Source organism: Myotis nattereri (genome assembly GCF_964212035.1).
Source record: "Myotis nattereri genome assembly, chromosome: 9".
NCBI lineage: Eukaryota > Metazoa > Chordata > Mammalia > Chiroptera > Vespertilionidae > Myotis > Myotis nattereri.
In genome coordinates, this window is record NC_138084.1 from 16,172,357 (window position 1) to 16,199,753 (window position 27,397).

At 51.0% G+C, this 27,397-nt stretch overlaps 1 protein-coding gene across 1 annotated transcript; it reads left to right on the forward strand.

The window, feature by feature from the left end:
• The first annotated feature begins 2,344 nt into the window (after positions 1-2,344).
• CRY2 (cryptochrome circadian regulator 2) lies at positions 2,345-27,050 on the forward strand. Its single transcript, XM_081099550.1, has 12 exons — positions 2,345-2,590; positions 11,319-11,427; positions 13,993-14,135; positions 15,870-16,054; positions 16,859-16,947; positions 18,105-18,245; positions 19,684-19,995; positions 20,226-20,377; positions 20,497-20,699; positions 20,987-21,079; positions 22,232-22,373; positions 24,872-27,050. Exons 1-11 carry the CDS (start codon positions 2,376-2,378, stop codon positions 22,369-22,371), a joined length of 1,782 nt encoding a protein of 593 aa, XP_080955676.1. The 5' UTR covers positions 2,345-2,375; the 3' UTR covers positions 22,372-22,373; positions 24,872-27,050.
• The last annotated feature ends 347 nt before the right edge of the window (positions 27,051-27,397 follow it).

Sequence of the window (27,397 nt, forward strand, 5' to 3'; positions counted from 1 at the left end):
ACACATTATGGGTAAGACCAAGGGTGAGGTGTTGCAAGGAAGACAAAAGCAAATTCTGCTGTTCAGAATAATCATAGCTGATGCCTTAATGCATACTATATCTTAGCTACTATTACCATCCTTATTGTATAGGTTAAGAAAGAGGGGAAGAGAGAAGTTAACTATCTTACCAAAGTCACCCAGAGTCAAAGTAGAAGCAGAATTTGAACACAGCCATTCCAAATGTGCAAGACCTTGGGCCTAACCACTATACAACACTGCCTCCCACGACAGCCTAATAAGATAGGGATAAATGGTATTCAGCATTTACTGCGAGCCTACTGCATGTCAGGTGCCGAGCCAGGTGCTGGGAACACACCGATGTGCAAGATAACCACAGTCCCTGCCCTCATGGAGGTAACAGTCTACGGAGAAAGCACCATGGGAGTGCAGAAGAGAAAAGGATGAGTACCCATCTTTGAAGCTACAGGGAATAACCATCTTCTTAAACTCTCCGTTCCATTCCTAGAAGACCATCAACCTTGTGGAAAGAAAAGGGATAGGAGAGGGGGAATAGAAAGCCTCAAAAGTGATAAGAGGTGGCAGCTATTTGTTCAGCAAGCATTTGGAGAGGTGACTCAAAAATAAGAACAGGATCAGGACTAGGATAAACCTTTAGGTTCCTGCCAACCCGAAACTCTATCCCTGTTCAACCTTTACTCCATTAAGTGCCAAGCACTGAGCTAGACCCTGGAAATAAAACTGTAAATAAGGCATGGTCCCTGTCCTCTAGGAGTTTCTAGTTTAATGGACAGACATACAAGTAACACAAGTAAGAAATTCTAGAACTCTGTGCTAAGACCAGTAATAAGAAGCAGAGAACCAGATGGGGGCGCTATGCAGGCTGGGACCAGACAGCAAGAGGGTGACATTTACACCGAGCAGTGACATCGGGCAAACTGGAATTAGAGAGGAGGTGGGGTGGGGAGTGTGACCCAGGCTTGAGGGAACAGCTTGTGCAAAACTCTGGAAACGAAAGGGAGCCTAGGATTAAAATGACACTCTTGTGTAGAGTGGTGCCAATCAATGGCAGTGAATTTCTACATTTCTTCATTACTCATTCCCAGGATCAGGAGGGGTTCCAAGCATGGGCACAACAGCACCAAAATGAAAACAGACTGTTCGCCACTTGATAACCCCAGAGTTCCAACATGGCCAGACCGTTTTAGCCTGCCGTCAACACGGCATTGCAGGTGTTGGTATGCTTCCCTTGCCATTGTCAGTCAATCAGCAAGCCCAGTGCTAGCCTCCAAAAGAATAAGAGGGCTCCATCTGGCCCCCCAGGTCAGGAGGGGCAACAGTGTCCTCCACATCTCTAAATCCCACAGGAAATTCCAGTAGTGTTTGTGCACAATGGTACCATAGGGTCTACTAAACATCGAACTAGAAGAAAATAAGTTCATCTGACAGCATAATTCCAATCTCAGCCCACACCTTCCACATTCCCAGTCTCTACTCCCCAGCCCTCTACTGCTGCCCATCAGGGCACCCCCTCCCCTCCTCAGACTCGGCCACTTGCAAATGTCAAGTTGCTCAGCACAGATGGAAGTATAGCTTTCTGGATAAAAGCAGAAGATTAGGAATCAGAGTGATCTGGCTGGAGTCCTCTTATGATATTGAGCAAGTCACTCAACCTACGGCAGCCTCAAAATGTACTTGTCTGTAAAACGAGAATAACAACTCTTTCACTGTGCTTTGTTGAATGAATGCAACTGGCCTGGGATGAGAGTAGTAAATGAGACAGTATACATAAGGAAATTATCACGTTGTTTGGCATATAAAATGCGCTCAATAAATAGTGGCTGTGGTAGAATATTGTAGATGATGTAATTGCGGTAGGTAATTAAGATGACTTTGATTACGTGGTGATGCAGGCCGAAGGGTTGTCAGTTCTGTAGGTCATTGTCCGTAGTGACAGCAACCCTCCCCTCCCCCCACTCTCTCCACCCCACCCCCTGCCGGCCAAGCCCAGGCAGCTTGTTCCAGCGACAGGCCTTGAACAGGACGCAAACAGGAGATCCGCTGTCCCTCGAGACTCTGCCTGGTCCGCGCCCAGATCTCCGCAGGGAGCTCCAGGCAGCGTCACCCCACCGGCCCGCCCGCCGCTCGCAGGCCAGCGGACACATGGTGGGAACGTGAGGGGGCGGGGCCTGACTTGGCGCCGGTGGACCAATGGCCCGGCGGGAGGTTCTCAGCCAATGATAGAGATGCTTCAGAGCCCGAGGGGCGGGGACACAGAGAGGAGCGGCGGCGTCATAGGTCACTGGGCGGGTGGGGGCGTGGCCCATAGCTCTGACCTGGGCGGAGAGGCAGTGGCCGGTGCAGTCAGGGCGGCGATGGCGGCGAATGCGGTGACGGCAGCAGCGGCGGCCCCAGCGCCGGCGGCCGGCACAGATGGCGCCTCCTCAGTGCATTGGTTCCGCAAGGGGCTTCGGCTTCACGACAACCCGGCGCTGCTGGCGGCAGTGCGCGGGGCGCGCTGTGTGCGCTGCGTTTACATCCTCGACCCTTGGTTCGCGGCCTCCTCCTCGGTCGGGATCAATAGATGGAGGTGAGGGGGCCCGGGGTGGGGTCGCGGGCTCGGAGGGACGCAGCCTAGCCTCTGGGGCTCCCCAGGAGGGAGAGGTTCTGCCCGCCAGTTCCCACGGCCGGCCGGGAGACGCCACCTGGGGGAGGTGGGGCCGGGAGGTGGAGCCGGTCTCCAGAGAAGAACCCGGGACCGGGAAGCAGTTGGTCATCGCACCGATGGCCCGGGCGGCCCAGGGCTGGACCTCCGACAAGTGCTTCCGCACTGTGTCATCCTCTCTGGGCCGCAGACATTCCTGCGGGGCAGGGGTCATGATCCCCGTTGTGCAGATGAGACCTTAAGCCCCAGAGACACGGAGTTGCCTGCCCAAGGCACTGTAGCCAGTGAGGGGCACGGGGCTCTTCGTGCCCAGGGAGGGGAGGAAAGGAGATATGAATTACGGGGTGAGGGCTGGGTCGGGTCTCTGAATCTATGGCACAAAGACGATTGCATTCTTCCAGTAGAGAGCCCATTGCTGGACTCCTGGCGGTCATTTCCAAGCCTCTGGATTGTTTGAATCTGTCCTTTAACCATCCTGGCTTCCTTCCCCCAAGACTGTCCTGCCGCTGAAGGTGTCTAGAGCAGTGGTTCTCAACCTTGGCTGCACATTAGAATCACCTGGGAATCTTTTTAAAATCCTGATTTCTGGGCCTCCTCCTCCGGAAATTCTGTTTCTTTGTCATGGTGCAGCCAAGGTTGAGAACCACTGGTCTAGAGACTCTGGCTTAGCATTAAATAGGGCCAGTGCCGTCTCCCCTTTATTATAAACAACTCAAGGGCATGCTCAGTTAGAGGCACAGTGTGTCCTGAGCTTGAGAGCAGTAGGAGGTTGCTAGAAGAAGAGAAAAGGGAAAAAAAGGAACCAGTCCTGGCCGGTTGCTCAGTAGTTAGACCTTCGGCCCTCTGACCAAAGGGTCTCAGGTTCGATTCCTGGTCAAGGGCACAAATGAACTTCAGTTGCAGGTTCTCCAGCCCAGGTAGGGGCACGTGCAGAGGGGGCAAGCAATTGATGTGTGACACATCGATGTTTCTCTCTCTCTGTCCCTCTCCCTCCCTCCCTCCCCTCCCCTCTTTCCTCCCCTGCTTCCCCCCTCCTTCCTTGCACTCTCTCTAGAAATTAATGGAAAAAAATATCCTTGGGTGAGGATTAAAAAAAAAAAAAGGAACCAAACAAAGTATCACTTTCTCCTGCCTCTCCTTATTAGATTGATTTTCAAGGACAGTTAAGCCACTATGGATTAGCTATTTAACAACTGATTGCTAAGATTAGGCAGCAGCAAAGCTGATATCAAAGGCCCTCTTTGATGACTCCACAGAATCATGGGAAAGGAGTAAGTGAGGTAGATGTATTTTCCCTGTAACCAGTGTTGAAAACCAAGGAGTGCTGAGACACCGTGTACCAGTCTCTCTTTAAAGTCATCTGGTTTGTTTGCGTTGTTCGGGGGGATGTTTGCTGGTGGCCCTGGTGCACTGATAGGCAGGGTTATTCCCAGGATACAGTGGCTCTCAGCACACCATTCTTTCCTCCCAGGGTGTGTGCCCTTCCAAGGGAGTGAGTGCTCCTCGCGGTGGGTCTATGAAATGCCCCCTCCTCCCATTTATGTAGAGGGAATGACTAAAATTAGTCCCGTGGAGAGCCCGCCCACACCATTTTCACCTGCTCTATTGCTCTGCCTCTGCTCCAGTTTCCATAGATAGGAGCTTGGGTTTGACAAACATCCTCAAATGGCCATCCCTACCATGGCCATTAAACCAAGCCTCAGACTTTGCCTGCCTTCTTGTGGCAGTGTGCCAGCCAGAGCAGAGTCAACAGAGTAAGGCTACCTGCTTGTTACATTGTCACAAAGCAGTTTCTTCTATTGGGTTGTGGGGGACATTGCATAGGACTGCCTGCTCCTTTGTGGTAGTGGAGGTTAAAAATCAGCAACAGCCCCTAGCTGTGTGGATAGAGCGTTAGCCTGTGAACTGAAGGGTCCTGGGTTCAATTCTGGTCAAGGACACATGCCTGGGTGCAGGAGGCAACCAGTCAACCAATCAATGATTCTCTCTCGGCATTGGTGTTTCTATCTCCCTCTCTCTTCCTCTCTGAAACCCATAAAAGTACTTTTTTTTTTTTTAAAAAGTCAACAATAAAAACTTGTTAATTAAATTCAGATTTGCTAGGAATAAGGTATTTATGGATTTTTGTGGGTCACCCTTTTGTGGTTGTGCTTTCCAGCCACTGAAAAGAGAAAAGGGTATAGCAGCTGATGCCCGAGTCCAGTCTGAAGTCAGAGGCTGAGCAGCAATGCAGATGTTATTTGAGCAGTTAATGAGCACCAGACACTGCTCTAGATGCTACTAGGACACAGCAGGGAACAAGCATTGTGGTGTCCAGAGTCCGGAGCCGACATTTTAATGGAGGGAGACAAGTAAACAACCGTAATTTAGTAGGACTAAATGTCATGAAATAAGTAAAAATAGGGGATGAACTAGTGCAGTGGTTCTCAGTCTTGCTGCACATGGGAATCACTGGAAGATCCTTAAAAGATGCCTGGCTCCTTCTTCCCCCAGTTCCAACTTAACTGTTCTAAGTCAGTGGTCGGCAAACTCATTAGTCAACAGAGCCAAATATCAACAGTACAGCAATTGAAATTTCTTTTGAGAGCCAAATTTTTTTAAACTTAAACTATATAGGTAGGTACATTGCTATTAGCTTAATTAGGGTACTCCTAAGGCTTAGGAAGAGCCACACTGAAGGGGCCAAAGAGCCGCATGTGGCTCACGAGCCGCAGTTTGCCGACCACGGTTCTAGGTGATGGCCTGGGCACTAGGGTTTTTAAGGCTCTCCTGTGGGGCAAGGCCTGAGAAGCACTGGACTAGAGAACCACAGACCTGCGCCTGACAGCTTGGTAAATGTCTCAGTGCATTGGCAGGAAGGCTTTAGTTTGGGCATTCAGAAGAAACAGGTGAAATAATACCAAACAAGTCGAACTGGTAACTGCTCCTGGGCCTGGAAATACTCCTACTACCCCCACCTAACCACACTCTGCTCCCACAATGAGATGGAGGGCAGAGCTGCAGACTGCTTTGTGCACATGGTTGCGGGTTGGGGGAGTGATGGAGCCAGCAGTACCTCTGCATAGCTGCAGTGTGTGACTCTTCCGGTGGCTGTTTCTGGATCTGGGAGTGGTCTGGGAGAATTGTGCTGCAGCGTGACGTCCTAGCTCTGCAGATGCTTCAGCTGCTGCCTCTGAGGAGCCTCCGTAGGAAGGGTGGGCCCTGGACCATCTGCTAGGCGGGGGTGGGCACAATCTGTGATCTCTATTGTCCTCCGGCACCTTCTACACTGCCTCCCTCACAGCATGTTGGGGCAAATGAATCGGATTAAGATAACCATGAATGGCACTTTCTAAGAGTCAAAGAAGACCGAGACAAGCAATCAAGAAATATGTATATTTATTAGTATAGGGAAAGGACCAGCATACTCCTTGCCTTGGTGGTAGTGGGAAGTTTATGAGCTAATTGTAGCTGTATGTGTCTCAGGACTTTCTTTTGTGGAGCGCTAGTTGGCTAAGTCCTTTATAGCCTTTTTATTTTTTAATCCTCACCTGAGGGTATGTTTATTGATTTTAGAGAGAGATGAAAGGGGAAAGAGACAGAGAGAGAGGGGAAAGAAACATCTGTTAGTTGCTCCCTTTACGTGCCCCTACCGGGGATTGAACCCAAAACAGTTTGGTGTCCAGGATGATGCTCAGACCAATTGAATCACCCAACCATGGCAGCCCTTTGCCATGCATCTGGAAGGAGGTACTGCAGTGAGAACAAAAGAAAGGGAAAAAAAGATGGGATGTGAGCAGCTTCTAGACTTAAAAATCGGTACTCAGAATAGGCCCTTGTAGATACCTTCTATTCCTATTGCAACTTAGATAGGTGCTGGCAACAGTTCACCTCGCTTTTTATTTAAGTCGTTTTCTCCGTGGCTCCGTGCTGCACCTGCATTCAGGAGCTTCTGGGATAGAGGGAGTTGATAGAAATAAAGTGTCAGCCCACATGGCTCAGAATTAATAAATGATGTAAACTGCAAATTCCCGAGAATGCCAGTGAGAACAATGTGTCTCTCTTCCCAGCACTGGGCCTAATGCTGCTGGGCTGTCAGCGACGTGGGTGGTTCCTCCCTAGAATTCAGTCAGCAAGCAGGGGAGTGGGAGCCATAGTCCGTGGCTGGGAAAATTTGTTTTTCTCTGAGCCATTTGCACTGGTACTGAGCATGTCACTTTAAGGTTCTGCTGCTGAGGAAATGTTTTCATTCGCCCAAAAGAGATGAAAAGATTCATCTTCATCTTTCTCTTTGAAATTAGGAAAGAATAAATGTATTTTTACCTGAGTGATACTTAGGGATGAATCCGTGATATGGGTTGTGAGTTTGTGTTATCCTTTCTATGGGGTTAATACCCTCTCTTACTTAGGAGAAATTAGTGTCTATTAATGTTCTCTGTGTCCAGGCTGAGTGAGCCTATGATATCATCGTAGTTAGATAACCTTGGCTTGAAAGCAGAGAAACTTGATCAAGGATGACCTGGACCAAAAAAAGAATTCACTATCATTCTCTCTCCTCCTATTAACAAATAAAATACTCCTCAGCACAGAATCTGCCGTCTCTAGGAAGGCCTTCCTTAAATATCTGCCTGTCTTATCTAAAGGGCTAGCCCCATGGAGTCATGAATTACAGGGGCCTCTCTGTATTTTTGGAAATGCCAATTTGGTTTTCTCCAGCGCTGTCTGCCCCTGGCCCCAGAGCATTTATGTAACGTAATTCAGTTGCACATGTTGTCTGATCTGAAGGGTGAGCTTTAACTGCTCACACAGGACCGTGTGCCCTGAATTTTGGCCATGTGAGCTCAGCTCGGAGCTGCCAAGGGTGAGCTACCAGCCCAAGCACTGCCATCTCCACAGCCCAGGCCAGTTTTCTTTAGAGCACCCCCTCATTGAAATAAAGAGAAACTGGCCAGGTGGAGAGAAGGGCTCTAGGGGAGCACTAAAGGCCCAAGCTTCTGTGCGCACACCTGCCCCAATGAGCATTTGTCCAGCAGCAGCACTGCTAGGGGCTCCTTTGGTGTTATGCAAAGCTGTCACTTGGCAAGCTCGAAGGGGGTGCTATAGCTGTGGCTTCTCTTTCTCTGGCTGCCTGAAGGCCGGGGCTCCTAGAGGCCTGTTGCCTCCTGGGGGGGCCATCCTGAGCCTCCCTTCCTGGAGGAGCCCTGCAGGGCTTGGTGAGAGGGAGTTGGAAGTAATAATATTTCTAGAATGCCACAGCAGAGGCAGAAACCAGGATCTCAAAGAGAAGAAAGTCAACTTATAAACAGAGCCAGGAGTAAGGTTCTGTTTTCTGGAGCAGTGCTTCTGAGACTCTCACGTGCAAAGGATTTACCAGGGATCTTGCTACAGTGCAGAATCTGATCCTGGAGGTCTGGGATGGAGCTTTTGAGAGTCTGCATTTCACCAAGCTTCTGGGTAGGTCACGATGTTGATCCTCAGAGGAGCAAGGGTCTGGGAGCAAAGGTCCTGGGCAGCGTAGCATCAGTGCTCAGGCAGTGAGTCCTGGCAAGAGGCAGCGGGGCCTGGTGGTTAAGAAGCTAGATGCTGACACACACTGCCTGGGTTTGACTTCTGGCCATTTATTTAGGTGTGAGTTGGGCAAATTACTTAATCTCTTTGGTGCCTGTTTCCTCATCTGTAAAATGAGGCAGTGTATGTAAAACAAGTAGAATAGTGCTTCATTTATTGTAAATGCTCCTTAAATGTTCATTGTTGCTATTATTATCATTATTGGCAGAGTTGGGCCTTCAGCTCCTTGCCTCAGCTATAGATATCTCTTGTCAAAGATGAAAAGGATTTTCATGGGGTTATCTATACTTAAGAGATATTGCAAGGAATCTCTTCTTTTAGTACATGAAGTTTAGAAATAAAGTTCTATAGAAGGCACTAGAAGATAGCTTTCAACTGTGCATGTCAGCCTTATTTACAGCTTCAAGTGGCAGTCCTATGCGACCTGGTGCACTGTGAAGGAAGAGGCCCCCAACGCGCATGGCAAGGACATTCCTGGGAGCCAGATGGAGGACAGTCTGTCCTGGGGTTGTGTAATTGTGTAATTCGTCACCAGTTATCTCTCGGCTTTCTGTGTGGCAGGGCCCAGGTTTCAGGTGGCATGAGGCTGTGTACATGGCTTTCTTATTTTCCTCCTGAGAGGAGTGGTGAGGTTTGGGAGGAGGCCAATGCAAGTGCGTCACTCGTCTCAGCTTTCCTTTCTGAGGGTGTCAGCTTTTCAAAAACAGAAATTCACAGAGGCAGAGCTTTTGGTTTGCATACACACCATTCAGCCAGTCTCCCATCGCAACCCCTTGGAGCAGTGATGGCGAACCTTTTGAGCTCGGTGTGTCAGCATTTTGAAAAACCCTAACTTAACTCTGGTGCCGTGTCACATATAGAAATTTTTTGATCTTTGCAACCATAGTAAAACAAAGACTTATATTTTTGATATTTATTTTATATATTTAAATGCCATTTAACAAAGAAAAATCAACCAAAAAAATGAGTTCGCGTGTCACCTCTGACACGCGTGTCATAGGTTCGCCATCACTGCCTTGGAGCGTCTCTGCGCGCTCTCTGTCTGATGCTTTGGACTCAGCTCCTGCGGGAATGTGGGCCTGTGGCATTCCCCCTGTGGGAGTGTTGCTTGCTGACATCAGAGGCAGCAGCAGGGGCGGGTTCTAGTTGGCAGCCTGGGAGCAGTCTCCGTGTTTGTAGTTAGGGCATGTGATGTGCTGGCCCAGAGGCACAGGGCTTTGCTGTGCTCAAAATAAAATCTGGCGATTCCCCTTGTTGTCAGAGATGGGTGGGAGATGCTGAGGGGTAGACAGCAGGAGTCTGACCTGTCAGGGCTTAGTTCCCGAGGAAGATCAGAATGTCAGTAGAATGCCCGTAGTCAAGTTTGTGTTTGTCAGAGAGAGGGACTCCAAACACATGAGGGCCTGCAGAATCTCAGCTCCTGGAGCAGTGTTTGTGCCACTAAGAAGCCTTAGAAATGGCGGACAGAGAAGCAAACAGTTTGGTAGTCTCCAATCCCAGCTTCGTCACTTAATAATTGTGATCTTAAGCAAATTACTAGTAATTACCCTCTCTGTGTCTCATTTTCTTCATCTTTAAAGTGAGGATATTTCCCTTCAAAATGTGTTGAGGGAATTAAAAAGAAAACACACTGACAACGCAAAGCAGTCATATAACAACATTGATAACATGGGTCACCTTTGGGGAGGGAAATTAAATTCCTAGGGACTCAGGGGGAGGAACTTTTTACTTTGTACCCTTTTGTGCCTTGAACTTTGAACTATATGCATAGCTGTCTGTTTAAAATGTTAATTTCATTTTATTTAAAAGTGAAACACATATTATAAAATGTACTGATGGAATTTCTCAGAAAGGTGATTCTGCCTAGCTGTACAGCTAGTAAATTTTTGTGGTCATATAAAAGAACTTTAGCTCTAGCTGGTTTGGTCTGTGGGCCAAAGGGTCCCAGGTTACATTCCATTCCAGTCAAGGGCATGTACCTTGTGCAGGCTCCTCCCCAGCTCAGACCCTGGTCTGGGCACATGCAGGAGGCAACCAGTGATGTGTTTCTCTCTCATTGATGTTTCACTCTGTCTTTCCCTCTCTTCCACTCTCCCTAAAAAAAAAAAAAAAGAAAAAAAATCAATCAATGAAAAAAATATCCCCGGGCGAGGATTAACAATAAAAAATACATTTTTAATAAAAGTAAATAATAAAACATTCTTGAAACCACTGAAAGCATGAACAAATGATAATTTTCTTGCCCTTTCCCTTGATGATCCAGATCTCAGGCTAGGTCACTTGAGTACCTGGAGTTCCCTACCCCAACCCAATCTCCATCCCCGAAAGCATGCGAGGTGCCTTCTAAGGCCTTCTCCCTCTGGATGAGAACCTGGTGGCTAGAGCCCTGGAGAGTGAACCACCTGCCAAACAAAACCCTGGGAAGTGGGGACCCCACCCAGGCTGTGGGGCTGTGGCAGTAGACATGCACGCAGCCCAAAGCATGATCTCAGAAGGCAGGGCAGCTGTTGGACCCGGGTAGGTAGGATTTTTCAGAGCTAATGCGACTCTGCTAATAGGACCTCAGCCTTCCCTACCACACTATTGCACTTGTTTTTCTGATGGTTTTCTCATCTGTTCTCCCTTTTGATTCTCATAGCCCTGTGATGAGTGTATATTTACACACAGGGCCTGAGGCTGAGAGGAAAGAAGTGACTTATTTCTGATCACAGAGAAACAAGAGCAGAAGCAGCTCACATTTAACCCAGGTTTTCTTTATGCCAGGCACTGTCCTATATGTTTTCATGCATTAGTTGATTTTCATTTCTTAGCAATTCTATAGTTGATGTTAGATAGGCACTAACATCAACTGCACACTGCAGGTTAGAAAACGAGCTAAAGAGGTTAAGTAACTGCCTAAAGTCATGCGGCTTGGAAGTGGCAAAACCAGAATCTCATTGATCTCCGACCATATCGCTGCTGACCTAGGCCCTAGGCCTCTGGGTCCTGGTACCAATGATGCTACTTGTTTGGCATAAACAGTGGGCCAGCGTCTCCCTGCTTGGTTAGGAGAAAAGAGCGACTCCTTATGATGTTACCACTAACAAGGCCTCTGTGGGCTCTGCAGGTTCCTACTTCAGTCTCTGGAAGATTTGGACACAAGTTTAAGGAAACTGAACTCCCGCCTGTTCGTAGTCCGGGGACAGCCAGCGGACGTGTTCCCAAGGCTGTTCAAGGTAAGTGTGCAGAGTCTGAGAGAAGACAGTGAGAGTCCGCTCCCCGGGTTTCCCCCAAACTAAATGAGATGATATTGTGACCAAGGAAATGGAAACAGTCAGGGCTGGTCAGCTTGCCGACAGAATGAAACTGTGTTAAGGAAAAAATTCACTGTAACCAGTGTCTTGCTGGAAAGTTCCCAGCTCAGTCCAGACATGGGGATGTGGCAAGTTATTCCACCCCCGATGCTTCCCTGGATGTTTCCTTGGCTCAAGTCTGCAAGATTTATTAGGGCTCTTCCCACGCCAGGAGTCTGAGGGCGAGGTTTCCTGTTCAGCAGGGAGCGTTTCCTGTCTTTCTTTGCTCTGCTAATAGAGAACAGAGTCAGCCTTTCTGGGGGAGCTTCCCTGCTTCCCCTGGGGTAAGTGGCTGATCACATCTTCATGTGGGCACCACACAGGCCTGTTTGCTGTATCAGTAGCCAGCCCACCTCCCCCTCTCCCCCAGTCCCTTTATAAAGCTCATTTTATTTATTTATTTTTTTTAATTGATTTTTTTACAGAGAGGAAGGGAGAGGGATAGAGAGTTAGAAACATCCATGAGAGGGAAACATGGATCAGCCGCCTCCTGCACACCCCCCACCGGGGATGTGCCCGCAACCAAGACACATGCCCCTGACCGGAATCGAACCTGGGACCCTTCAGTCCGCAGGCCGACACTATCCACGGAGCCAAACCGGTCAGGGCTATAAAGCTCATTTTAAAGTCCAAACAGAGGCAAAAGTACTCATGACAGAGGGCTCTAGGGTCCTCTCATCCTCAGCACCCACATTGTTTTTAGGCCCCCCTCCACCCAACTTCCTTCCCTATTCTTTCTGGGGGACAAGACAGGAGGAAAGGTTTGGCAGCTCAGTAAACACTTCATCATTCACTTCACCTCCCTGCACCTCCCCACAAATGTGCATATATAAAGCACGCGGTGCTGGTAATAGCCACCTTTCCTTCAGGGCTGACTATGAGTCAGGCACTGTTTTACTAAGTGCTTTCCATACGTTAATTCCCTTATTTTCCACAGCAGCCCTAAGAGGCAATCCCTCCTATAGTTTCCCTGAGGAAACTATAACTTCACGGTCATGAAGCTAGGAAGTGGTGGTCTAGCATTCGAGCCCAGGCTCTGTGACTCTAAGTTGTGTTCTTAACATCGACACCGTTAAACATTTGCCGCTCATCTCTCTCTCTGCATTGCCCCCCTCTCTCCCAGCACCGCCAAGGCCAACCTAGTACAGCCCAGAGACACAGATCAGTCATTCAAAGTATATTGATTGAGCTTCTACTATGTACTATGCCCCATACTAGGCACTAGTGTAATGATGAATGAGACAGCATGGTTTTTGCTCTGAGAATTCACACTCTAATGGGGTAAACAGACAGGTAATGGGCAGCCTCACTGCCATCTAATAAACGCTGTGATGGAAAAGGGCAAGGTGCAGAATCGTATTGAAGGAGAAAGTCAAGGAAGGCTTCTTGGAGAAGGTGTCATCTAATAGGACTTTAATGTTATCCACAAGGTAATGAGTATTTAACAATGTAATCTGTATGAACTGCTAAGCCTGGTCCTTGGCTCATAGTAAGGGCTTCATAGATGTTTAGTGCTGTTATCCTTGGACAAGGATAACCAGCCCTGCTCGGGACCCACACCCCAGGCAGGACCGAGTCAGGACCAGGCCGGCCTCTGCATGGCAGGACATTTGCCCCAAGGGGTTGACAGTTTTAATACACCATGACCAGAGACTTTGGTTAGAATATGGTTTTCTTTTTGCTAGTTGCATGCTCTGTGGGCTATCTGTACAACCTTTCATAGGGCCAGCTTTCTTTCAACATTGCTAGAAAATCTAGAAATTTCTATCAGAAAAAAAGTAAATACTTAGAAAAGAATTCCCTTCTTTTTTAACACGTGGCCTGTCTGGTTTGATTTCTGTGACCTCTGGACTAAGGCTTGTTCCTCCTTCCGGACTCTGAGAGCTGGAGTTTATTAGCTCTGTTTGCTGCTGGCCTAAGGAGTGTTGCTGTGGAAACCATTAGGACACTACACATAGTACAGGTCTGCCAAGAAAACTAGGCCAGAAGTTTGCAGGGCTGGGAGGAGCTCTGGGAAAGGCCTGCCGAGCAGGAGGGAGGAGGCAATCCCGTCCTCCACTGTCTCCACCAGTGAGTCAGTGCCTCTTGCTGGGGCAGGGCTCCCCTGAAAGCAGTGCATTTCTAGCCTCCTGCTGCATTCTCCTACCGCCAGGACACAGCAAGTGCACAGGGCTACCCACCTCTCCTGTCCGCAGAGACCACTAGCCTCAGGCTCCGATGGTGCTGTGCCCTTAGCCTCGCCTCAAAGGCCTGTCCTCACACCTTGTGAACCTCAGGTGGTACTTTCCAGTTCAAGTCACTGTCCCTAGTGTGTTCTGCAGCCCCTTCTGACAGGTCTCCAGACTTGCTTTGTTCCTTCCCAGGACGGAGCTGAGCACCCAGCACCCAGCACCCAGCTTCCCCCTCCTCCCCACACAGTGTTTCGTGTAACAGATTCTCTCTCCACAGGAATGGGGGGTGACCCGCTTGACCTTTGAATATGACTCTGAGCCCTTTGGGAAAGAGCGGGATGCTGCCATCATGAAGATGGCCAAGGAGGCTGGTGTGGAGGTGGTGACTGAGAACTCTCATACCCTCTATGACCTGGACAGGTAAGAGATAGGCCCAGGAGCAGGTTACCAATTGTGGGAGTTGGTGATTTATGCCCTTGCTGAGCAGAACTCAGGGCAGTGTAGCAATAGAGCCACCTAACACATGACGTATGGAGTTTTCTAGAAGCTGGCGGAAAATGGACCAGAGTGAGGTTCGTAGAACAGGTCCCAAAGAGCTTTACCTGACTTGAATGCAAAGAGGCTCTTTAGGCCCAAGAGATGGAGCGGTGAGGATCCCCACTGAAGGTCTTCACAGACCTGCTCCTAATATGCTCCAGTCCCATCCACTCCTCATACTCCCACTCCAGTCCTGCTCCTCAAAGGCTGCCCTCTGACCTCAGTGGACCCTAAATGTTACCCCCCCATAGGATCTCTGTTCTTAGAGGTCCAGTTTCTGTACCCAGTACAAGTTCCCTGGGCCCCCCCGACTATCTGGTTTTCCAGGTCAGGCATTTAGAGATCCCTGCAGGGAGCTGGTAACTGGAGTGGCCTCCTTCCCTGGGGACAGGCCTCTGTGCTTTCAGAGATTCCTCCCCTGCCCTGGCAGAGTTGGCACCCTCCTGCTGCTGCTGTTGCTGTTGCTGCCAAGCCGGCAGCCACTGCTTCTCCCCACCTCTCTCTCCCCAGCCCAGTGGGTAGCTGCCAGGAGGTGGGTCACACAGCTCTGCACGTGAGCTGAGCTCTCAGGGTGTGGAACTCCTCCTCCTGCCACGTGTGGAGGAGTGGGGAGGTACTGCAGGGCCTGCAGCCAGCCTCATATCTCCACTAGAGGAGGAGAGAGAGCCGGACTGAGAAATGAACTCACCCAGCCAGGCGGTTTGCGTAAGCTGCTTCTTGGCCAACAGTAGCCCCGGGAATCTGGCTCTAACCCATCCCAATTCATCTTTATATAAACAGCCCCAATTCTCCACTCTCCTATATCTTTTCTTATTACCTGAGTACAGCTATGTTTCTCTTGTTCGTGAAAAAATACTCTGTAAACTGCAAAATACCCTTTAAGTATTAGTTGTGCTATTAATAACCCCAGCCCCAGTCTCCAGTTTAGGGAGGGGAGGCTGTTCTGCACCTCTTTGTTCTAGAAAATTCGGGCCAACAAGGAAATGATTGTCCCACAAAGGAACACATTTGCAGCCCTTATCAAAGGCTTACTCTGCGGAGAGAGAGAGAGAGAAGGTCCACGGGGATTCCCCTGGCTGGGACCGCCAGACCGAGTATCCCGAAGGCTAGTGGGGACTGAGTCAACCAGGGAACCGGGGATTGAGTCCCAGCGTGGCCCTGCCTTGCTCCATTACCTGAGGCACCTGCTCCAGCTCCCTGGGCCTCATTTCCCTCTCGGTAACATGGAGGCGTAGCTGCCCGTGCCTCTCCTTCCTACTTAGGGCTAGCTATGAGCAGATAAGGAAAGGCACCCTCCAAGCCTTTGAAGCCTGGGCTCTAATTCTTTTTTTAAAAAATATATTTTTATTGATTTCAGAGACGGAGAGGGAGAGAGAGAGAGAAACATCAATGATGAGAGAGAATCATTGATCTGCTGCCTCCTGCACACCCCCTACTGGGGATGGAGCCCGCAACCCGGGCATGTGCCCTTGACTGGAGTCGAACCCGGGACCTTTCAGTCCACAGGCCGACACTCTATCCACTGAGCCAAACCAGCCAGGGCTGAGCTCTTATGGGGGGAAGGGACCTGAAATGAAAGGCCTGTGAGTGACGCTAGGTGTGCTTTGGGATTCCCAGGATCATCGAGCTGAACGGACAGAAGCCACCACTTACCTACAAGCGCTTTCAGGCCATCATCAGCCGCATGGAGCTGCCCAGGAAACCTGTGGCCTCCGTGACCAGACATCAGATGGAGAGCTGCCCGGCCGAGATCCAGGAGAACCATGACGAAACCTACGGCGTGCCCTCCCTGGAGGAGCTGGGTGCGTGCTTCTGCCTCGTAGGCCAGCACCTCCTTTTTTGTAAAATACCTATTGGTGTTTTCTTTCTTTGTCAAAGTAATGCATGGTATTATAGACAATTTAGAAAATACAGAGAAATGAAAATGGGGATATCAATCACTATTTCCCATCACTCAGAGATAACCACTGTTACTTTTGGAATATGTCCTTCTGGTATTTTTTCTGTTAGTACTCATAAGTAATCTTTTTTTTTTTCTTTTTTTTCCTCCCACTCATAAATAATCTAATGTTCTAGTTCATGCTTCTGTATTTTGTACTTTTCCCTCTCAAATGATGGAGGCACAGTCTGGTGCTGGCATCAGTGGGCCTTCAATACCGAGATCGCTGAGATTGCTTCTGTTGAAGGGGAGGCTCTCCCAGTCTCTCCGTTACTGACCACAATACCCTTTCTCCCTTTCCTCTTCCTCCCCAACCCCCCGCCCCCCTTTTTTTTTATCTGAACAAAGTTAGCTTTCTCACCTGAATACTGCAGTTGTTGTCAGTGAACCTGAAAGGGCGAGTAGTCCAGGATTATCTCATCTGCCTGGGAGGAAGGGTAGCTGGGAAGGGAAGGCAAGGGAGAGGAGAGGAAAAGTCACAGTGGGAAGAGAACCAGGATGACCTAGAAAGCACTGGAACATTAAGAAATACCTCAGCCCCAGTAGCGTCAAGAACCCACAGTTCAGTTCTTGCAAAGCTCAAAGAGCAGACCAATGTGCCAAGACCTGCTGAGCTAACACTGGCAAGGCTGACCTCCACGCCTGTGACCTGCTCCTCCCCTCGTAGGGTTCCCCACCGAAGGACTTGGCCCAGCTGTTTGGCAAGGAGGAGAGACAGAAGCTCTGGCCCGCCTGGACAAGCACTTGGAACGGAAGGTATGATCCCCATTTCTGAGACCCAGAGCTTCAGATGCTGGCACCCATGCAGTGGGGAGTATGGGGTAGGTTCATGTCTCTTGGTGCCTCTTAGCTCAAAGTGGTTGAAAAATAAAAAGTCTTTCTGCTGGCCATAGCAAGGACAGCAATAACAGCAGCTGCCATTAAGTGGGTGCGTACCACCTGCTGGGCACCAGGCTGAGCACATCTGGGTTAAGTACCTGCTTGCATTATCTCCTTTAATCTTTCAACAGCCCTATGAGGTAGGTATTCAGCTCTCTATTTTGTAGATTAGGAAATTAAGGCTTAGAGAGATTATGAAACTTGCCTAAGGTCACATAGTAAGTGGTAGAGTAAGATCTTGTTCTGTGTGATTCTAAAACGTTTGTTAGGTTGCTTTTTTTCATCTGTGGACATGTTCTCCTTCCTAAGAGGGTATTGGATCAGGAAAGTCCATGAGATTATTTTTTGTGTATGTGTCCCCCACCTCTTGCTGCGTCCTCTTCAAGGCATGGATTTCTATTTGCTTGGACACAGAGAACAAAGGCGCACCTCCCAGTGCAGTGAGAATTGGCAAGGGGAAGGAGAGGGGCCAAGGTCCCAGAGGCACTCCTTAACGTTGGCACCTGGCCCCCACCACCTTGGCACCAGGGTGCTCATGACAGAGCAGTCAGCTCCTCGTTTCCTGCTCCCTGCAGCTCCTTTAGAGACTTGGTCCCTGGGTAGCCGCAATGCAGCCACAACCTCAGCAGCCCTATGACATGAGTGGGATATTTTTTTCTATAAAGTGGAAGCCTCTTTTCCTTTCTTCTAATCACAGACCATTCTGTGCCTACAGAATTCTTTCATGTCTGTCATCTTATTTAATCCTCAGGAGGTGGGAAATGTGTTCTCATTTAATAGATAGGTAGCTGAGGAATGAAACTTGTTCACCATCATCCCACAAGTTAAATAGCGGAGTCAGGACGAGAACTTGGGCCTCATTGGTTGGCCTAATGGTGGTCCCATCGAAAATTCTATCATGAAGGGGTGAAATGTGTGCAGTGTTCAAGTCCTGGCTCCTGGCTTTCTGTGCTGTGACCTTAACCACCTAGTGCCTCAATTTTTCCCTCTGTAACATCAGGCCTTTCCTTTCTTCTCCTTCTCTTTCGATGCAGGCCTGGGTTGCCAACTATGAGAGACCCCGAATGAACGCCAACTCCCTGCTGGCCAGCCCCACAGGCCTCAGCCCCTACCTGCGCTTTGGCTGCCTCTCCTGCCGCCTCTTCTACTACCGCCTGTGGGACCTGTACAAAAAGGTGAGCACTCAGTCAGGGCAGCCGTCCACTCCAAGCTGCAGCCGCTTGGACCAGGGCCTTCCAGGCCATTCAGTCACCCTAGAAAGGGGCCTTGCCTCTGGTCCTGGGGGTGGGGACTGGGTTGTGGATCCTGGAGGTGCTTACGTGAGCATTGTGTCAGAGAAGGTAGGGAAGAATCCGCATTCAATAACCTGCGGAGCCGCCCTGATCAGTTTGGCTCAGTGGATAGAGCGTCAGCCTGCGGACTGTAGGGTCCCAGGTTCGATTCCGGTCAGGCGCATGTACCTTGGTTGTGGGCACATCCCCAGTGGAGGGTGTGCAGGAGGCAGCTGATTGATGTTTGTCTCTCATCAATGTTTCTAACTCTCTATCCTGCTCCCTTCCTGTCTGCAAGAAAATCAATAAAATATATATATATAAAAAAAATAAATAAATAATAAATAAATAAATAAATAAATAAAAAAGAACCTGCGGAGCCGAGCACAACCCAAACTGCTGATCCACATAAAATCAGGCTACCAGCCAGAACAGGACAGGCAGAAAGCCAGCCTCAGTGTGTCCGTAGAGGTGGCAGATCTGCTGGCAGCAGGTGGACGGGGGCGAGCAGGGGGCAGGGGTAGGCAGGAGGGCGAGGCTTGAGTCCATCCTCAGCTGAAGAGCACAGTGGCCCTCTTGGGCTTGTGTCCAGAGCATCAACAGGGGAAGTTCAGGAGTGGCTGCTGCCCGTCAGTGATGAGATGGCCTGGAGGGCTGCATGCAGGTTGTGCCATACAGACCGTAGGCAGATCCTGCAGTAGTGCCCACAGACAGAGAGTGGGCAGCACCACAACTGTTCAGCATCTGCGTTGCTTCACATTGCCCCGTCCTGGCCAATAGCAGGATTCTGTGGCACAGGGTGGCTTTGATGGTTTAGTGGGTAATCTTCTGATTTTATGAAAATCATGATTTGCTTGGAGGTCTGATCTAATTTCCTCATTGCCTCAGATCCAGGCTATTATATATAACTTATGTAACCAAAATCTAGACTGAGCAGCTTTTATACGTGGTGATGAGAAAGTCCCTTTGACATTCTAGAAAGCAGAGCCACACAGGGGCCCCTGAGGATGAGGATTACGAGCCAGTTTGGGGAGTTTGGTTCCCAGTGTGGAGTTTGGCAGTGATATCCTTTTCCACTGCCCACCTCTACGCAGCCATTCTCATTGCTCAGAGCAGAGCACAGCCGGGCCTGGGTTAAGCCTGTGGGCACACTGTGTGCATCACAAGCATGTCAAACTCGAGGCCCGCTGGTTAACATGCTTGGGAGGGGATAGTCCCTCACATGTCTAGGGAGTTTGGAGCAACCAGGTTCATGGTAGCTCCAAATTCCTTTGTGGGAGAGGTCTGGGGACATGTGATGAGAGCTGGGCAAGCATTTATGTCCCCGGCTCCTCCCACCCAGGTGAAGCGGAACAGCTCACCCCCCCTCTCCCTGTTTGGGCAACTCCTGTGGCGAGAGTTTTTCTACACGGCAGCCACCAACAACCCCAGGTTTGACCGCATGGAGGGGAACCCCATCTGCATCCAGATCCCCTGGGACCGCAACCCTGAGGCCCTGGCCAAGTGGGCCGAGGGCAAGACAGGCTTCCCTTGGATTGACGCCATCATGACCCAACTGAGGCAGGAGGGCTGGATCCACCACCTGGCCCGGCACGCCGTGGCCTGCTTCCTCACCCGCGGGGACCTCTGGGTCAGCTGGGAGAGCGGGGTCCGGGTGAGTGCCTTTCCGTGGGGCCCGGCCAAGGGCAGCCCCCTCTGGGCTGGGGGATGGGTGGGATCCCTGGGCCAGGATATCCCCTCCAAGTCCTCCTTGCAGGCGCAGAGGGCCTAGATGGGGCTGTCCAGCAGAAGGGCTTTGGCTCTTCTCCACGGGGCATGTGGTGGCTTGGGGTGAACCATGGAAATTGGTACTCAGGTCGGCTGAAGTCCCACCCGCCCATCTAGGTGTTTGACGAGCTGCTCCTGGACGCAGACTTCAGTGTGAACGCGGGCAGCTGGATGTGGCTGTCCTGCAGCGCCTTCTTCCAGCAGTTCTTCCACTGCTACTGCCCTGTGGGCTTCGGCCGCCGCACGGACCCCAGTGGCGACTACATCAGGTGAAGATGTAGACCAGCTCTCTGGCCACTGGCCACTGTGGCCTCCTAGGATGGGATACCCTTGACCCTTTGACGGAGGGTCTGGTGTTCTGATGGGTTATCTGGTGTGTGTGTTTCAGGAGATACCTGCCCAAATTGAAGGGGTTCCCCTCTCGATATATCTATGAGCCCTGGAATGCCCCAGAGTCAATTCAGAAGGCAGCCAAGTGCATCATCGGTGTGGACTATCCACGGCCCATCGTCAACCATGCCGAGACCAGCCGGCTCAACATTGAGCGAATGAAGCAGATTTACCAGCAGCTGTCTCGCTACCGGGGACTCTGTAAGGAGCCCCTACTCCGCTGCCAGCCCCCCGGTCACTGAAAGGAAGGGCAGCACCTGTAGGCAGGGAGGCCAAGGGAGGGATTTCCAAATACTTGTCCAGGGAGACTGAGTGCTGTCTTCCAGGCTGTTACATTGACTGCAGCTGGGCTGGATCAGGCCTCTGAGTAGTCAGGGGAGAGATGGAACCTCAGTGTCATGGCCCAGAACCCCCCACCTTGTTTTCACCCCTGCAGCTCTCTGCAGTCCTGTGAGAGTGTATTTTGATGGCTCCCCTGCCTCTCCCAGGTCTGCTGGCATCTGTCCCGTCCTGCATGGAAGACCTCAGCAACCCGGTGGCAGAGCCCAGCTCGAGCCAGACCGGGAGCATGAGCAGTGCAGGTGAGTAGCAGCTGGCCTGTTGTGGCCTTGCCCATCCCGAGGGCACTCAGGACCACCGCCAGCTCCATCCCTGAGGGCTGATGACAAAAGCCAAAACGAATCTGTGCCCCAGTGGAGCTTCTAGTGCCCTTGGGGCAGACAGAGTAAAGGGCCATGCAGATCATCTCAGATATCAGTGCTTCTGGGAAAAGGAAACTGAGTGACCTGATAGGAGAGAGGCTGGGGCAGGGGGGTTACTGCGGGTTAGCCTAGAGCGGAGTAATCAGGGAGCACATCTCTGAATAGGGATCAAGTAGTGAGCAGGGCCAGCTTTTCCAAAAACAGAGAAGAGCATTCCCAGAAAAGGGAAAAGCAAGAAATAGGAACAAGATAGGAACAAGCTTAGTCCATTCAAGAAACAAAGGTAGGGAGGCCAGTGCGGCTGGCATGTCCTCAGTGAGGAGATGGAATGAGAGAGAGGAGGATGAGATGTAGCACGAGCAGCATTGTGTAGGCTTGGTGTCCATGAGGGGCATTCGGATTCTGTCATCAACACCCTGAGAAGGCACGGACAGATGGTCAGCAGGGTGGGGTGTGATCTGATTTATGTTTTACAAAGCGCATTCTGCCTGCTCTGTGGCGGGACAGTACGGGCAGGAGCGAGTACAGGGAGGCTAGACGGCCGGCGATGGCAGCATGGCCCAGTGGTGCCAGGAAAGGAGAGAAGTAGACAGACTTGCCGCATTCTTATCTTCCTCCCTGGGCTCTGGGGTGAAGATCCATGAGGTGAGATTGGCAAGAACTTCAGGGCCTTTTCTAGTTTGCTCAGCAAGGCTGGGCCAGGGCACTGCTCATTCCTGCTTCAGGAGGCACATCCAGGGTCGCAGAGGGAATTCCTCACCTTCAGAGCAAGGACAGCAGACAGGCCAAATCAGGCCTGGAGCCCGGAGGTTTGGGGCCCAAAAGCTGGCTCTGCTGCCAGCAGGCCTGGTCGTGCTCTCCTTGAACCTTTCCAGGCGAGGTCATTGCTGAAAGGAAGGTCAGGGGTTAGGCCTGAGGAGCTGCATTGCATTGGTGACAGGCTCCTGCCCCTAAAGAGCTACCACTACATGGTTTCAGGTCATCTTGGCTCTACACACAGCCTGTGTGACACTTTGACCTGCTTCCCCACAGGCCCCAAACCACTACCCCGTGGCCCAGCATCCCCCAAGCGCAAACTGGAAGCAGCTGAGGAGCCGCCTGGTGAAGAACTCAGCAAGCGGGCCAGGGTGGCGGAGTTGCCCGCCGCGGGGCTGACTAGCAGGGATGTCTGAGAGTGAGTGGCAGCTACTGACGTTCAGCTCCAAGAGGGAAGGTGGGAGAGAGGTGGGGGCAGGTGTGGAAAACGACTTCTCTTCTAACTGAAGGCTGAAACCCAGCAAACTATATTAAAAGTTGGTGGGAGGGAGCTGCATGATTTTTTAGGATTTCAGATAAAAAATTCTACCATTCTGACTTCTATACCATCTAAAATGTAAAAGGAAATTTTAAAGTAAAGCTCTTTCTTTGCCAGCTAAGGGGAGAAAATTGGGGAGGAGGGGCTCTTTCTACTTTTAAAAGTGAGTCAAATCTAACCAAAAAAAAAAAGCAGAGACCCGGATGTGAAGCTGTGGGAGAACTGGCCCTGTGGCAGGGTCTGAGGGTGCTCCGGGGCCCTCTGCCATCACCCCATAGGCTGCGTTCTGTAGGCAGGCCAGGGGAGGGCAGCACTGGCCTTCAGAAGAGAGGCTCACTCAGCCCAGCCCAGCCCCCCCCCCCCCCCCCCCCCCCCCCCCCCCCCGCCCAAGGACTAGTGCCCCAGCTCCCCTCTTCTGTGCCTCTGACAGCCACTCCTCCATTCTCACTTTTCTCACGGCATTGGTTCTGTGCTTTCCTGTTAGCATTCATCTTTCTTGGAAACCTCCTGAAAGCTGTTTTTTTTTTAAAAGCAAACCTGCTTCCTCCTTCCCTAGAGCAGGAAGAGCCTTTTGTGCCTTTCTTGGAGAAATGTAAGTATTGTCCTCTTTGAGTCATCATCTCAGGCTGTTCCTTATGGACCATGAGATCGCAGGGTGGTTGGCCCCATGGAGCCCATTGATTCTTATTCCCAAACCCCTCTGCTTCAGGGCTGGGCAGGGCTGCTGGTTTGAGCACCCAGGCTTGAATGCGGTGAGACAGCAAGTGTTTGATGTTTGTGCTCTTTGCCCCACCAGGCTCTTTGCTGGTGGACAGATTTTTGCTATCTTGTTCTAAGGAGCACCAGCAGCCTTAGATACCGCTCTCTCAGTTATCTCTTAGCCCTGTGATACTAAGCAAAGTTCATCCCATTTTACAAATCTGGAACTTGCCAGGCTGACATTCCGACTTTTAGGTGAGAAGACCAAAGAACAGAGAGCTTAAATGTGTAGATCAAGGTTGCTCAGTAAGCCTGAAATTCAGCATGAAATTGTTGCCAACAGGTGTGTGAGAAACGGGAGCATAAGACATATAAATGTGATATAGTGTGGATGCCTCTCTTCATTTTACCAAGAAAATAGAAGCTTTCTCAGAATACCCTCCCCGGCGTTTCACATTGGTCTCAAGAGCCAGAACTAAGTAAAAAAGTCACCCCAATCCTGCTTTTGTCCAGATTAGTTTAGACCATTGACTTTTCAACTTGAGTGAGCAATGGAATCCTCTGGAGAATGTGTTAAGCCACAGATTGCTGGGCTCCACCACGGAGTTTCTGGTTCAGTAGGTTTGGGGCGGGACCTTAGAATTTGCATTTCTGACAAGTTCCCAGCAGTTGATGATGCTGTTCTGGACTGAACTTTGAGATTCACTGACGTAGGCCAACCATGATCCATGTCTTTGCCAGGCCCACGCCCATGACCCACTGAACAAAAGTAGGGTTCTCTTAGCCAGGAAGTGTGCACAGCCAGGAGTGTTACATAAGACACACGTGTTGCATAGGAAATGGTAGCAATGATGATGATGAGGAGGAGGAGGAGGATGATAATGATGATAGATATTGTTATCATTATTTCAAAAGAACATAAGGTTATAGGTGGATCAGATCATGGAGTGTCTTAAATGTCAGGCGGGTGATTTCTTGGTTTACTCTCTGGGAGCTAAAGACTTTTGGAACAGGAGAGAGAAATGATAAAGCTGGCATTTTTGGAAGATGGACCAGGCATTGGGCTGGGACCCACAGAGGAAATGGGGGCGGGAGCGAGCCAGCTGAGAGGCTGTAGCAGTGTTCCCAGTGACACTGCAGGGCTGTAGAGGTCAGTGCCTGTTTCTTGCTTCATAGTCCAGGAGGTTGTCCATCAGCCTAGTCCTTGTGTCTCCTCTCTTCTCCCCTCAGCCTAGCACAGTCCCAGGGTTCTGTTACCTCTATGTGGAAATTCCTAAACACAGCCATTGCCTTCGTCTTCAAAATTACTGTCACCAGCTGCTTTCTCTCCGAGCCATTTGTTTCTGACTCTCCATTTCTGGCAGCAGCCACTTCTGCCTCTATCCAGAAACTGCCCTTGTCATATCTGAGCAGTATCCCAAAGGCCTCATAGGACCCTCACATGGCCTTCTCCTCCTCCGTCTCCTCTTCCTCCTCCTCCTCCTCCTCAGAGGGGAAGTGCTCAGGCACCCAGTGGCATCCCAGCAACAACCCTGTCCCTGGGCTCTGTGGCCCGTGTGGTTCCCTCATCCCAGTTCTCAGTCTGAGCATCCCCAGAGCAGCAGGCAGAGGAGCTTGTGTCCCTGGGCAACTGAGCAGCCTCCTGAATGTTCCTTTTAACACTTGTTTTTCTCTTTCAGCTGCAGCGCTGTGGCTCCGTGAGCAAAGCCTGGGTGCCCGAACAGCCACCACGGCAGCAGAGAGCAACCGGCAGAAAAGCTGATCGACAGATCAAGCGAACATGTGTGTGTGCGCGCGCGTGCAGAGGAAGGAGTGTGTGCCTATTTGCGTGTGCATGCATCTGTTTACACTTTTGTGATTCTGAACACTGCCTGGGCTGGAGAGGTACCTGTAGCAGCTTCACCTCAGCCTTCAGACACCAGGTTAGAGGTCAGGACTGTTATTTTCAGCCACCACCTGTCCCTGCGAGCCAGCTGCCTTGTCTAAACAGAAGAGTAGGGCCATAGCTGGGACTCCAGCATCTGCCCCTCCCCCAGCCCATCCTTCCTCCCTCCTCACATCAGACTGAGGAGCAGGAGGGCAACATTTCTGGCTCTTATCCAGAGCATGGGATTCTAGAGGCGGCCAGAGCCCTGCTGAGCTCCTCCTGACCCTGGACACAGTCCCCTGGCTTGGTTTCTTTCTTCTTAAAAAATTCCCTGTCACTGGGTCCTCCAGACCCTTCCTCAGGCATCTAGGACAGAGCACAAGGCTGTGGGCAGATCTGTAAACTTTCCATCATACAGAAGTACGTACGCCAGTACCTGTGTGCACGGCCGGTACTGTAGACGGAGCCTAGGAAGTGCATCCACCTTGGGCTCCCAACCTAAGGTTAGAAATAGTATCCCAGCTCTCACTGCTCCTTCTCTAGAAGCTGAGAGCCAGCCTCAGAGCTGACCATGGAGACCCCGGGCCTCCACCAGGAGGAGGCCAGCTTCCTGGCTCCTCTGGCCACACTCCAGGAACCACGATGCTGCCATTGAGGCCAGCTGACACCCATCCAGGGGAGCCATTCTAGTCTGCTCTGCAGTCTTCCACAGCCTACCCAGGACTGATCAGCTGCCAAGCTGCCATGTTAGCCCTGCCGGGAGCTGGGTGCCAAGGACCCAGGCAGATGGACTCGGGTGGGGACTGCCAGGCACAGTTGGTTAAGGTCTAAGTAGAGAGCCCACCCAGCAACCAATCCAACACCAGAAGCAGCAGGCGGGAGGCTTGACCCAGAGAAACAAAGTCCTCACATTCCAGGAGTGGCCTGTGCCTCCCACCTCAACCTCCCACTGTCGAAGGCCTGTCTTGAGAAAAATAATGGAAAGAAGGACTGGTCAGCTGCAGCAAGTCTTCTTTTCACCCTGTGGCCTGTACTTGAGCCACAAAGTATGAGTGTGTGTGCGTGTGTGCGTGTGTGCGTGTGCACGCACGCGTGCGCACTCATTGCTGAGAGGCTAATTCCTCTGGATTTTTGTCTTTACATGTAACATTAAGCTGGCCTCTGGGCCTTCTCCTCTACCTCCTTGTGACCTTTCCCAGCCTCCTAGCTGTTAACTCCCTGGGCCCCAGCCCTGTCCCTCACTGTCCTCTGTCCTGGGACCAGTCCCTGGGCTCAGGCCCATCCCCGTTAGCTGCCCAGCACACTGACAGGCTTCTTCCTGAGATTCGCTCAGCCACAGAGCTGCCTCTAGAGTCCAACTGTTGTATGTATGTCACCCTCCCTAGAACTGTCCCGTATCCTGTGGGGGAGCAGGGCACCGGTGACGGTGTGTGTCTGAAACCTTTCCCGAAGCCCCAGCCAGGAGGAAAGAGAACTGGGGACTGTTGCCAGAAGGGGACGAGAGCAAGCCTGGAGGGCTGGTCTGAAAAACGGAGGAGGCCAGAGGGCTTAGGGCCAGGTCATATTCATTTAGCAGCACCTTCACATATCAGGATGAGCCCCCTCTCCTGCCTATATCATGATGGCTCTCTTCCCTAAGGTATACGTTGGCCAGACCACATACCCCTACTTCATCCTCCCCGGTATGCTGGCCCATTCCCAGTGGAATAGAGTGATCTACTCCAGGAGCTGGGCAGAGTGAGGTGAGGAAAGGGTGCATCCAGTGGCCTGGAGTTCCGTGATGGCTTTGTGCCTCCCCTCTCCTGGCCCAGGTGTCCCTGGGGGCTCTTGCAGAGCGTTGCCCCAAATCCTGATCCAAGGGCCAGCAGGGGAAGAGATGGTCACAGGCTAAATGCACTTTATATAGAGATTTTCTGTTGCTGGGAAAGTGTTTCTCCCACAGTTTGTGAACATTCACTTGTTTCATAAACGTCTGATCTTGTCTGAGCAAAGCTGTGCTGTCGTCAATCTTGTGGGAGGTCCGAGGACGGAGAGTAAGGCTGAGCCTGAGTGAAGCCTTAAGCCAGACCACCTTGGTTCTGCTGGAACCAGGAGCCTCTCACCGCTCCTGGGAGGTGTGGTTGGGGAGAGAGAGGAAGGGGGAGACTCCTAGGTGAGCAATTGGAGCACCAGATCTTTGTCAGTGTTGGGGGTCCATCAGCCAAGATGGGACGGAGCACTCTAGGCCCAGGATGAGGTTCCTGAGTGCTCTCTGCATTGGCCCAGCCTTTGGTCTGCTTAAACCCCCCAAGCTGGGCATCAGTCAGGCCCTTGGTCCATCCTTTACCTCAACTCCACC

What these genes read in the sequence shown, in the direction of transcription:
- CRY2 (XM_081099550.1), top strand. Translation starts at nt 2,376, where the DNA reads ATGGCGGCGAATGCGGTGACGGCAGCAGCGGCGGCCCCAGCGCCGGCG. An exon ending in GCTGGGAGAGCGGGGTCCGG is followed by an intron (nt 19,996 to 20,225) that starts GTGAGTGCCTTT and finishes CCGCCCATCTAG; the next exon opens with GTGTTTGACGAGCTGCTCCT. An exon ending in CCCAGTGGCGACTACATCAG is followed by an intron (nt 20,378 to 20,496) that starts GTGAAGATGTAG and finishes TGTGTGTTTCAG; the next exon opens with GAGATACCTGCCCAAATTGA.